Genomic DNA, 13715 nt, shown 5'->3' with positions numbered 1-13715 from the left:
TTAACAGTGATGTGGTATTATATCTGACAAAAATAACTTATTGAGGAGGAAATTTCATTTTTTTATTTCGTCATTCATACTGAAGCATGAAACTATCTTGGGGGATTTGGAAATTCGCACTGCATTTCTTACTATCATATAGCAGTTTTCCCCCAAAAAAAATCTGAATAAAATTTATATCTTTCCGGCCAATAATGAATACTTTGACTCGTTTTCACATTACATAGCAAAATGTTATCAGTACAGAGGATCCCATAAGTTGTAAAAAAACTGTCCAGATATATGGTACTGCCAAGCAGTGAAAGTAAGTAGTTTAGTTGACCCTACATTCGGCCCTGGAAAGGGCATTAATCATTCGTTAGGGGTAAACAAATTAAGTCTTCTTCTTGAGGGTGCACCTAACTATGTTCATGTGAAATTTCATAGTTGTATTGAAGGAAATGAAAGAGAAAATGGCGAAAAACTTCTAAAAGTGTCCGGTTGGTGGCCCCTGACCAGTATTCCTATGGCTCTAAAGACAGTTTTGTAAGTCCATCTTGTATTACATTGAATTAATTCAACTGGTATATTTTTGAACAAATTGTTTACTTTTCAGTATCACATTGATCCAGAGGAGGTGAGTTCGAATATAGGAAAAGGCTTATTTATGTCTAATGGGCAATTTTGTTGTCATCACATGAGTGTATTAAAGTGTTTTGTTATAGTTGAAATCAGTTTTCAACTCTATCCAAATGATGTCCAAAACATGATGTAAGCTTAAATTAAAATAATGACATATTTATTACTTACACTATTAGTATTATCATTACATTCACTAAATTCATTGATTTGTTACATATATCTATACATATATATCACTTCAATGACATTGGGCCAATGCAGAGATATCTCTGTCTGAAATTTAAAGTTGGTTCAACGTTGGCCCAACAGCTATATTTACAATACTTATTAATCATTGTTGGGCCAACAGTGGCCCAACAACGATTATCCTTTGACGGTTTTCCGTTGTTGGCCCAGTGACTTCATGTTTACAGGGATTGTTGTCATCGCCTGTCTGCTATCTGGATCTGGGATATTACACATAGACATAATTTAGCCTTTTCCATTATTCAAAATCACTTCCTGTTCTCTCGATGTGATACTGAGAAGTAAACAATTTGTTCGAAAATATACCATTTGAATTAATTCAGTACAATGAAATTCAAAATGGACATAAAATGGACATTTAGAGCCGTAGGAATAGACTGTGAGGCTATTCTTACGGGACAGTAGGAATAGCCACTTCCAAAAATTATAGGCAGTGGCTAGGTCTGGCATCTAGGTAGCTGGCTGTATAAGAGAGATTGTCGTGATGTCACGCATTAACATCTGTTTTTCTAGTGGTGGGCAAAACAAATGTTTTTACATGTTTGTGTATGGGATCAGAATTTTTAATAACTTTTTCGCTCATTTATGGATTTTCAAAATTCAAAAAGTTTTGAAATACTTACAATATATTTTCATAAAGCCATTTATACCAAAGGTTACTCACATAATCTGACAGTATTGTTTATTATAAAATTTCATTTTGATTACAGGAGTTTCTATTCTTTTTCCCCTTGTAAAATCAGTTTGTCATCCTACTGCACTTGAACATTTTCTTGAAAGCTATATATAGTGATGAGCTTGTTTAATATTATGATATATTGGAAAAATCAGGAATTTATTTCATTTAGTACTAACAATATTACTGTTACTGTACATAATATAATGTAATATTGTTGTATTAGTTTGAATAAGTTTATGCAAATATTCAATTTTAATGAATTCAAGACTGGAATTTCATATTTGAAAATATGAACAGTTACTACATGCAGTTTATGTGCACAGAAGATGAATAAAGTTATGTGTAATAACTGTACTGTGCATTTAGGTTTAAACTGGGAAGAAGATAGAAATATCATTGCTCCAGGTTTAAAGAAATTTTGTTTGCTGTTACTTTCTGACATTTCATTATGAATCAAATTCCACATACACAATTAATTTTTATATCTATTAAAGTTAAATTTGAAGAAAATATTTAAAGATAAAATGTTTTTCAGAAATGTGGGCATTGGATATCTTTAAAAGGTCACTGGTGACATTGTTATAAAGAAGTCTGTAAATGACAGCAATGTTCTGAAAATTTGCTGTTTGGTGTAATTAACTGTAAAACATAGCCTTCTGGGTCTTTGAGTGTTATTGACGTTATATACAACTGAATATATACAGTAAATGTCAAAGTTATACCAGTTCATAGTTACTCTGTGTAATTTGCTCTCTCTGAGGCTTTGTTCCTGTATAATTGTAAAAATCAGAAGCAATTATAATACTTGCAGAGAAATGTATTATTGATTTTAGACTATTATGAATGAGCAGTCACTCATTGATTGTAAATATTTAATGACTTTAATCCATTTTGCTGTCTCTCCGTTTGCTGTGGAGGAAAATAACAATAAAATTTCTGTGAAATTTCAGGAACAACGGGCATAGTATCGCAGCACAATGTCAGAGAAGTACACAATAAATGGCCGCATGATGCCGATGGGGGATTATGGTGCGGTAAAGAAAAAGGATGAAGATAGGGTGAAAATTCTACCCGATGATGCTGTAAGTTTAGTAACATTCAATAAGATAAGATATTCCACAAGTGTTGCTGTATATCCACTGTTCTGTCCTCTCTAAATCTAGCCATGGAAGCCTAGAGCTTAACAGAGTCATAGTAGCCAGACTTAGTCCCTGAAAATAGAATTTTATGCTTTTGGGTGTAATACTGGAATATATATCAATGAAATGAAATTGATATTTTCACTGATTTTAATATTTTTCCATTAAAGATATTGTAATATCATGTTGTGACATCATGATTTCATGGATGTAGCATTGCAAAGGTAAAATATACTGTGAAGTCATTAATATTTGTGGGGGACTAATTTTTGTGGATTTCGTGGTTGAGTCAATGCTCAAAATTTATTTCCAACAAACAAGTAAAATTCCCATTCATTTTATATTCAAAAGTTGAAATCCACAAATTCATATCCCCATGAAATTGCTGCTTTGACCAAAACCACGAAATTTCATGCCCACGAAAATAAACAATTTTACAGTATATAATTTTGTTAAAACCTTTGGCATTTCATGAAATAAAAAGATTTGGCTGCCTCTCCCACATATAATAATAAAAATAATGACTTTATTTATTTAGGCAACACTATTAGACATGCCCAACCTTCCAAGTGAGCCTCAAAACTATGTACAATATTTACATATGAGCCGTGCCATGAGAAAACCAACATAGTGGGTATGCGACCAGCATGGATCCAGACCAGCCTGCGCATCCGCGCAGTCTGGTCAGGATCCATGCTGTTCGCTAACAGTTTCACCAATTCCAATAGGCTTTAAAAGCGAACAGCATGGAGCCTGACCAGACTGCGCGGATGCGCAGGCTGGTCTGGATCCATGCTGGTCGCAAACCCACTATGTTGGTTTTCCCATGGCACGGCTCATATAAATATTGCATCTGAGATGTTCTCTCCATGAACTATACTGTATTTTGATTTTACACTGAAACAAATAAAATTCAATGTCCTCTAATGTTCTGTTAATATTTCCTCTTGTGCTTTTAGGAAAACAGTAACAGGGTGATGGTGAATATTTGCTGATGCTGTGAGAATTTTAAAAATGAAACTTAAAACGTATGTTTACTTCATTCAAAAAGTGTTCAATTCTCTGCATCTTTAGAAATGAGCTTCTGTTTTGTTGAAAATGTTCCAGATGTCTCTAAGGGTTATGTTAATGAAGCAGAGTATGAATGAAATCACAGTTGAATTGACATATTTGAATTTTCAATCATGAATACACTAAAGATACACACATGTAATAGATGTATATTGATGTTACTTTAAGAGGACCAAAAGTTTGCTTGCCTTTTAAAAATACATTTGCATCTATATGCTGACAAAATTGATACACATATTTACACCATATACTGCAGTTTTACGGTTGACAGTTTGAGCTATTGTGATGGGCTTGTTTGTGGGGCAGCAGCTACTTAAGAGTTGTTAAACTTAAGCCCCAGTCATTCTGTTAGGTAATAAGGACCAGGTATAACTACATTTCCAGCCCATATAGATATCCAAATTTTTGCCCAGTTTTAGGGATATAAGGTTTTTACTTAGGTTTCTAGTAAGTTTCCACAACATTTTCATTGATACATCTTGCGACGGTCTGACTTGGGGATGGCTGATTAACAAGGCAGCTCACAACAGATGAATATGTTTTACAAGGTGTTGGCTACAATTCTTTACATGTCACTGTGAGTCAGTAGGCTTTTACTACAGATTACTGGTTAAACTAAAAAGTCAAAAAGTTTTGTTAAAATAGCTACTTGTAGTCATAGGTACAAATATGAAGTGATATCAAGCAATACCTTTAGATGTTGTCTGTAAAAATTGGATGAAATTTTTCAATACCGGTATGTTCATTTCCACCATTAAGTAAAGGCATGAAACGTCTATATGGCACTCAAAAATGATAAAGTGGGTGAAAATAAAAGCTGAATATTGGTAAAAATGTGAGAAGAATGTAAATTTTCTGCATTATTTCAAAAGCATGGCTACGATTTACTACATGTACCTTCTGCACAATATTTTTGGTTATTTATAAGAATACCATGCAAAAATATTAGGTCAATAAGTTTTTACCACTACTTCCTTTCAGAGTACTCACTTTTTATGAATTTATGAGAGGAATGATTTTTTGCCTAAAATGTGTGGTTTAGTCCCTTTAAGTAAATTGCATGTACATGTACCGTATAAAATGAAGCAAGATGAGTGAAAAGGGAGCTAGGCAGCTCTTCCTGCATAAAGAGTTGCTCTCAAAAAATTTGCCAAGCCCCGAAACTGTTTTGAAGTTAGTGCATAACAGTAATTCACAGTTCCATACGGACGGGCTGTCACATACATACCATCTTACGTATGCAACTAACAGACGGCAGGAAATTAATGAAACCACTGTTTATTGTTTGTCAAGTAGATTTACTCGTTATGTTTTCTGTGAAATTTTCAGCTTACTCAATTGATGTAACTGACATCTCCTATATTAGATGCACAATTCAATTGTCTAGGTAATTTTCTCTGTGATATGTTTAGGTGAAGATTTTCTCCAGAAATATAAGTACTGTGAAATTATTTAATTTGGTGGGAACGAAAGTTCCAGGTTTTGATATAAGCCTTACCCTGCTAAATTTCTTTAATGGACTTTCTTCCAATTTGGACAGTACCATTAACTATTAACTACAAAAAGATACTGACTGACTGAATAGCGAACAGTGCAGATCTTGATAAGACTGCACAGATGTGCAGGCTGATCTACACTGGTCCCAAAGGCAGAACCAATTGTGTCCAGATTGCTAAGGGATACTCTTTGGAACATAAAAAGAATGAGAATTTTTGCTGGTTCATAAGGCTTTAATTTTACAAATTTCACAATATTTGGATCTAGTGTTGTGTAGTTTATACAATTATTGAATCTGTGAAGGCACCTTTTTGAAATATAAACTGTTATTTGAATCTTATTATGTGTTTACAGTTGCTGTTGAATGATGTTACTGAGATGGTCCTAAATTTGGCAGAGCGGGTTTAAATATAGGCTTCTTGTTCATCTTGCATATTGCTTAAAATTGTCATTAATTTTGCCAACACGAGGGTTATTAATGTTGTGGCATGAGTAATTCTGACATAACATAATGTTGTGCCAATTAGGGTGTTAATATCATTGCCCACCTACCTGACTAGCTCAGTAGGCAGAATACAAGGCAATGGATCCAGTGCTAGTATGGTGTTCAACCCTTGGTAAGATGAATGTACTTAATAACAGTTTGACAGAATAATGTCTGAAATGAGTTGTCTCTAACTGTTGAGCCCTGTTGTCAGTTACAGCACAGGCTTAGGTCAGTACTGGTACTGAATCTATGAATATGGGATAGGTAAATTGAAACTTTAGTCAAGTTATCTAGAAAATTCTGGTTATTAAATTTGTGTATGGTGTGTGGCATCAAACATGAGCAGTGATTTAATGGTAAAGGTATTGGCAGTTCAGCCCTGGGTTGGTCAGTTCTAAGAGCCCTTCTGGCAATGTTGCTGTCACTAAAAAGTAGAAAAAAACAGTTTCTGCACATTAAATTTAGATCAGATTGACATGGTCATCAAATTTGAGGTAAGCAAGCTTGTATTGAGTCATAGTTTGAACTTAAGACCACATGGGTTAAGTTAAAATGTTGGAAACCTTGTCTCTAAATGTTTGGAACATTACGAAAAAATACTATAAAATATCTAGTTTATTAGAAATGTTTTTAAGTCACCAGAATGCCAGTTAGGAAAGTATAATAGCGTTGTTATAACAGTAGCTCGATTTTTACGGAATTTATATAGGTATATAATAAATCCTTATTCATTCTGATTTGGGTTTCTGGCAGGAGCCCAGTTGGTAGTGTTGTCAGACTTCTTGATACTTGGCAATGTTGTCATGTCATCAGTTGGCTAAAAAAATGTCAAGATTTATTTTTGGTACTTAGTTGTGGAGAAATGTTTTTATATCGCTGGACCATATAGTTGTAGAAATCATAATTGGAGAGTTGAACAGAAAACTGCATGTAACTCATATCTGGGTAGTGGGTATCAAACATTTGTCTTCATGAATCTGAAAGATAATTTGGCAGCAAGGCTTAATTTTATAAGTAGTTATTTACAGTCATAAAGATGTGCAATTTCAGATATAACCCATATATCAAAAAGATCATATATATCCTGTTGAGTGTATATGCATATAATAAATGATGTTTTATGGCAAATCATTTTACCTTTTGCTTAGATTATTTTCTTGTTGAATGGTTATCAATACAAAATCCACCCCCAGTGATGTTGAGCATTGAATACATGGCTAAATTACATATAGGTTAAGCAATACATACAGTATCAAATTCCTTCATGCATGCAAGATCGAATATATATATATATATATATATATATATATATATATATATATATTCATACAACATTGATTGTCACATGATGTAAATTAAATAAAAGAAGTGTTAAAAAATTTGAGATACACGGATCTAAGTTTTTACTGTACAGGAATATATAAACGGAAATTAGACACAACTGAAAACAAAATGTGATGTACTGAATTTTGTTAAATTGTTTTGTTGTGTCACAAAACATTACGTAAACACCGAAAATTATTGCTATTTTTACCAGGTTTACATCCTGTTTATACTGACAAAATCTTGTAACAAGAAAACACAGTGTAACAAAGAATAAATACTATTGCAATGTTTTTGTGACAGATTATATTGTTTATAGTCAGTTATTGTGGGTCTAAAATTTTCGTAGACATTGTATAGTGAATGAATGTAATGTGCAATTATTTTTCATTTGCAAATTATGATAATTTCTTAATGACAAGTTTTGATAGCTACTTTAGTGACAAATTCAAAACATTAAAGTAAGTAAATGTGAAATCATTAAAGCTACTTGCCCATAGTTTCAACCTGTTTACTTCCATTACCTTAAAGTTTGGTGATAAAGTGGGTGAAAATAAAAGTTGATATTGGTTAAAATGCACGACGCATTATTTCAAAAGCATTGCCATGGTTTACTACCTTCTGTATAATATTTTTGTTAGCTCGACTATTCGAAGAATAGTCTAGCTATTCTACTCACCCTGGCATCGGCGTCGACGTCGGCGTCACACCTTGGTTAAGTTTTTGCATGCAAGTACATAAAGCCATCAATTAAAGGCCATATAGCTTTTGAAACAATTAGTTCCCTCTTTTCTAGGTCAATACAACTCTCTGGGTCAAGTCATAAACTCTGACATGTATTTTGAGCAATTAATGCCCCCTTTTTGACGTAGAAAATAATTTGGTTAAAGTTTTACATGCAGTTTACTATCCCAAACTTATGCAGATATTGAAATTTCGGAAACTTCACCTGTGTCTTCGGGTTATAAAATCTAGTTTGATAGCAGCAGGTCTATAACTCTGACTTCGTTTTGTGGCCAAATTATGCCCACTTTTGGGACTTAGCTAATTCTGGTTAATTGAGTTTGGTCTAGTACATACAGCTATTTTTAAAATGCATAAAGATTTGAAATTATTTTTCTTATTAATCAAATAACACTCACTGGTCAAGTCCTAACTTGCTTGTTATTTTGAGCAAATTATGCCCCTTTTTGGACTTAGAAAAATTTTGGTTAAAGTTTTACATGCAAGTTACTATCTCCAAAACTACTGCAGATATTGATTTGAAACTTAACATGTATCTTCGGAGGTTTATAAGTAAGTTGATAGCAGCAAGTCCTATAACTATTGACTTCATATTTGGCCAAAAGTAATGCCCCCTTTTGACTTAGCAAACTTTGTTAAAGTTTGTGCAGTAATACAGCTACTACTGAAAGGCATTAGATTTGAAATTATTTTTTCTTTTTCTAGATAAATTCCAAACCTCAGGGTAAAGTCTATAACTCTGGGTATTTGGGGAAATTATGCCCCTTTTGGCTTAGAAAATTTTGGTTAAAGTTTTACTGCGATATCTATCCCCAAAACAATGAGATTTTGAATTAAAACTTCATTGTGCCTTCGGGTTTATAAAATAGGGGGATAGCAGAAAAGTCCTATAATGAAGCATTTTTGGTCAAATTATCCCCCTTTTGAATTAAAAAATTTTTGATTTTTAACCCTTTTTGGGTAATATTTTCCTTTTTTTGGGGACAATTTTCGAATAGTGAGCTTGGCGTCTTGGCAGCTTTTTTTGTTTATAAGATATATCTTGAAAAAGGGTTTTCAATAAGTATGTGCCTTTCAGAGTATTGACTTTTAAGGAAAATTTAAGAAAAAAATTTTTTTGCCTAGTATGTGGGGTTAGCCCCTTTAAACACTTGACTTTGGTCAAAATTGGGCTGTTTTATAAGATATGAATTCGTGGATTTCAGTTTTTGAGGAAAAAGGCTTGGGGGATTTTTGTTTGTTACTTAGTTTGTTTGAACGTAAAATTTTGAAATGTGAAAAAATTAAAACGTTTCCCGGAGAAAAAATTTAAAAAATTTTCAGGGTTATAGGTAATTGGCAATAAGAGGATGCGCAGAGCGCATGAACTAGGTTGGTAGGTCAAAGGTCATGACCACAAATGAAGCTCAAAGGTCAAATTTGCCCTTCAAATTTTGTGCCCAAAAGCATAACTTGATCACCATTCAAGGTATTGACTTGGCATATAGGTAGGTAGCAATGAGTTGATGTTAAGAATGCAATGAATTAGGTCTGTAGGTCAAAGGTCAAGGTCACAGCAAGGTCAAATCTTTCTGTCATATTTTGTGTCCAGAGCATAACTTGATAACCATTCAAGACTTCAAACTTGGCATATAGGTAGGTGGTGATGAGATTATGCGCAGAGCGCGTGAAATTGTCAGCAGGTCAAAGGTTAAGGTCACAGCAAGGTCAAATCTTTCTGTCATAGTTTGTGTCCAGAGCATAACTTGATAACCATTCAAGACTTCAAACTTTGCATAAAGGGTAGGTGGTGATGAGACTATGTGCAGAGTGCATGAACTTGGTCAGCAGGTCAAAGGTTAAGGTCACAAATTGAGTTCAAATCTGCCCTTTGTTTTTGTGTGTCCAGATCACAACTTCAAACATTTTAAAGGTATTGACTTAAACTTGGAATATAGGTGGGTGGCTTGCAGCGTGATCCGCTTTTCCTGCCTACCTGAGCTGCTTCACAGTTGGGCTAATATAAATTTATGAAAATAAACTAATGCAAAAAAAGAAATATCGTAAGAACTTCGCATTCATGACCGAGCTATTGGGAATGTTTATGTCAAAGCATTTCTGTTTAAAAATGAAATCTTCTGTTTTAGATATTTATTAAGGCAAGGCTTCCTGAAACATCAGGGACAATAAAATCCATTGGGGGGGAAAAGCCTGTCATACAACATTGACATTGTTGAAATAAATTTTGTCACGGAATTAGCACAATATTGATCTTAAATCTCTGCGACCTACATGTATATGGTGTGTGTACATTTCTAACATAATAACAATTATTCACACCAATTTTTCACTGCCCCAATGAAAAAGCCTGTTGCACAAGTAATAAAGTGTTGTTACTACTTAAAATGTCACGCAAATCTCTTAGTGATGCATGTGACTTTATGTGATCCAGATATAAATTGCCCTCTGGACCTAGAACATTTGCTATGATTTTATGTGATCCGGACGTCAGTTTCTCAATTTCGTTCTAGGTCAAGAACATTTGCTGTGATTTTATGTGATCCGGACGTCAATTTCTCAATTTCGTTCTAGGTCAAGAACATTTGCTGTGATTTTATGTGATCCGGACGTCCATTTCTCAATTTCGTTCTAGGTCAAGAACATTTGTGGTGATTTTATGTGATCTGTACATAAATTGCCCTCAAGACCTAAAGAACATTTGCTATGATGGCTAGTCCTAAAACATTATGCAGTCATTTTATGGGATGACCTGACATGAATTTCTATTGAGACCTAGACCACCCCTGCTCTCTTTTCAATGAAAAAATGCACTTGTGGAATTTTTTCCTCAGTTAGAAATGAAGATAGGAATCGTCTTAATTCTGCTCATTGTAGAATCTGGGTACATGCATGCATTGTTGTCTAATGGGTGAGCCTTCAGAGGGTGCGGGTATTGAATCACAGTTAAGGTTAACAATTCTTAAGGCTTACATAATTATGGTAGTGGCTGAAATTCTGTGAATGGGAATGATAGTTAAATCTTTAAAAAAGTCTATGTATCCAACTTATTTGTATCTCTTGTGTTTTCCACAGTTAGGATTAATTATCAGTAAAAAAAGTGACCTGTATACCATGTGACTTGCATACTAAAGTTAGAAAGGACAAATTTTTAGATAATTGTTGATACAAGAGGATATAAGTGAAGAAAGTAGAATGGCAGATCTGGAGGACAAAGTGGAAATTGTTAGACATGATGTTCTTGTAAGTATATGTGCTTACCTCAAAGATGTAGAATAGACATTAGCATCTGATAGGTGTGATTTTCTGGGGTTTTTTTGTTAGGTTTTTAATTTCACACCCACACAATTATAGGTAATAATATTATGGTGACTTTCCAGCTTTTGATGCTGGAGGAATACACCAGTATTGTCCCTACAGGCATTATTTCTTCATGGAGAACATTGCCTTCCATAAGCCAGCTGTATCGCATCCTATCATGGAGAATTTTACAAGAAGATTGCCATATTTGAGTTTGGTAATATTTAGATTTTGAAGAATTGAAAAAACCTGCTAGGATGATCAAGTGCTTGCAGAAAGTTGATGGTTCTACCAAGGTGCCTGTTTGTCTGAAATAATTCCCAGAGAGACACTTGTGTTCTTTCTCCGCCATTAACTTTCCCTGTGACCTGAAATTGTGTCTTTTCCACTTAAAAGCTGATTTAAAATTATTTTCTTTCATCCTTAAGTAACTTATGAGCACTAACCTACCTTACTATTGCCAGTAAAACATAAAAGGAAGTATTATTGCCTGGTAATGTGCTTATTTATTTGATTATATCACATTCTATTTCCTGCTGTAAATGACACACAGTATTCTCTTGTCTCCGAAAATTTTCACATCACAAGTATTAATGGAAATTTCACAAGTAATTCCACTTTGATTACCTCGAGGATAATTAACAACTTTTGGTATTAAGCAGTCATTTTCTGGAGGCTGATGACAATATTATTGGGAAATTTCATTAAACTGGTTGATATTGTCAGTAAAAAGTTTGCTTTTTAATCACTCAGTGGGAAGATGTAGCTATAGTCCTCTGATGAATAATGAATTTTTGAATTAATATATTTGAGCCACGCCATGAGAAAATCAACATAGTGGGTATGCAACCAGCATGGATCCAGACCAGCCTGCGCATCTGCGCAGTCTGGTCAGGATCCATGCTGTTCGCTAACAGTTTCTCCAATTCCAATAGGCTTTAAAAGTGAACAGCATGGAGCCTGACCAGACTGCGCGGATGCGCAGGCTGGTCTGGATCCATGCTGGTCGCATACCCACTATGTTGGTTTTCCCATGGCATGGCTCATTTAAGTTTTACTTCTTCCTTATACCCGTGAAAAGTCTGGCATTTAAATTTGGTACTATGTTTTCTTTTTAGCTTGCCCAGGTGAAATAACGACCATGGATGACCATGGTCTGTGTCCTCGGTTTCTAATGGTTTACCCTGTATAATCATGGTCAACCATCAAATACCATGAAAAAACATTGCCCAGATCATGGTCAACAATGATAGAAAAGAAGGTCACTAGTATTAATACTATGGTCAACCATGGTAGACTATGGACCATTGTCAACCATGGTCAACACATCACTTACGTCATCCCACCATGGTAATACAACATTTTCATCTGCAAAGGCAACAAGCACAATTGTTTGCAGTTCGAATAATCAGAGTTCCTTTCACTAAATTTGTGGTAATGTTCTGCACAAAACATACGGGATCTGAATTAACTGAGAAAAATGTTCTTCAATTTTTTTTTTAGGCCATGTGGAGAACATGCACATTAATTGTTATTTCCTCCAACAATTTTCCATCCATTCATCCATCTGTCTGTCATATAAGTCACAAGTACTGAATTCTGTCATAACGTTTAAACCTACAAGAATTTTTCACATGAAACCTTGGACATAGATTGAAAGCAATATTATCGTTCATTTCATTTGTCTCTATTTGTCCATCTTTCTATCTGTCTGCCTGCCACAAAAGATAGATCTTTTGTTAACTTTCAGTATACAAAAAATTGTCATGAAACCTGACTTATAGATGGTAGGTATTTGGAGAATTTGCAGGTTCTTGAATTAAGATTAAATCTATAAATTGTAGTTTTTAATGGCAGCAAATAACAGAAATGCCCCTTTTGGTAGGGACTTTTCTTGCTTTGAAATAGTCTTGTTTATTTTTCTGCCAAGCATTTTCAGGGTTCATGTGTCTCATTCTTGTTTTACAAAGTCTTTATCATTGGTTAAGCCTTAAACTGGACCTGTATGGCTAAATTTGAAAATTTCCCAGAGTATTTGTTAAAGCCATGAGAATGTAGTAACTGGTTAGTAAACTTTTTTCTATTATTTTTTCTAGGGTTGGGTATCGGTACCATACCGAATAATCACTTCGTAAAGTACCGTTAATACCGTTTCGTAAAGAAACGGTTCCATTTCGATATTTCCATAAAAGTAATTAAACAAAATAATTACCAAATCCGCGGTAAAAGAAAGAAGAAAATAAGCAAATAGTATTTGAAATACAGTAGTAACGCGATCAACATTGTTTACTGTGAGTGTGACACCACTCCGAGTAACCTCCCTTGAATTAACATGAAGAGCTGGCCTTGCGAATAATTTTGTATGCTAAATATTATTATAAAAACTTCTTTTCCCGTCGTTTTAAACTACGTAAATCATACTTAATCGCCAAATATACAATACATTTTTACTCTTTGTCTTATTCAATCAAAAGAAATGAAAAAATTGATTTAAATAAAATGTTACGCAACTAAGCTGTAACCTACATAAACAAGTCATCGGTTTTCGCGAAGCAATAGAAATTTGTTATTGTTTGGTTGTTTCAAGCGTTTTGAGGGTTATTTTTCAATG

The 13715-nt window shown here is 34.1% G+C and overlaps 1 protein-coding gene across 1 annotated transcript in view; it reads left to right on the top strand.

Moving 5' to 3' along the window:
* LOC123527280 (anoctamin-7-like) overlaps positions 1–13715 on the top strand; it is a 95334-nt gene that overhangs the window by 518 nt on the left and 81101 nt on the right. Inside the window, exon 2 of the mRNA XM_053523271.1 lies at positions 2497–2628. Within this exon, the coding sequence (XP_053379246.1) occupies positions 2524–2628 (105 nt within the window). The 5' untranslated portion in view covers positions 2497–2523. The remainder of the gene's footprint in view (positions 1–2496; positions 2629–13715) is intronic.

Source organism: Mercenaria mercenaria, chromosome 14 (assembly GCF_021730395.1).
Source record: "Mercenaria mercenaria strain notata chromosome 14, MADL_Memer_1, whole genome shotgun sequence".
In the NCBI taxonomy this organism is placed as follows: Eukaryota; Metazoa; Mollusca; class Bivalvia; order Venerida; family Veneridae; genus Mercenaria; species Mercenaria mercenaria.
Note: the sequence above shows the minus strand (reverse complement) of the source record. Positions and strands in the feature narration are given on the sequence as shown.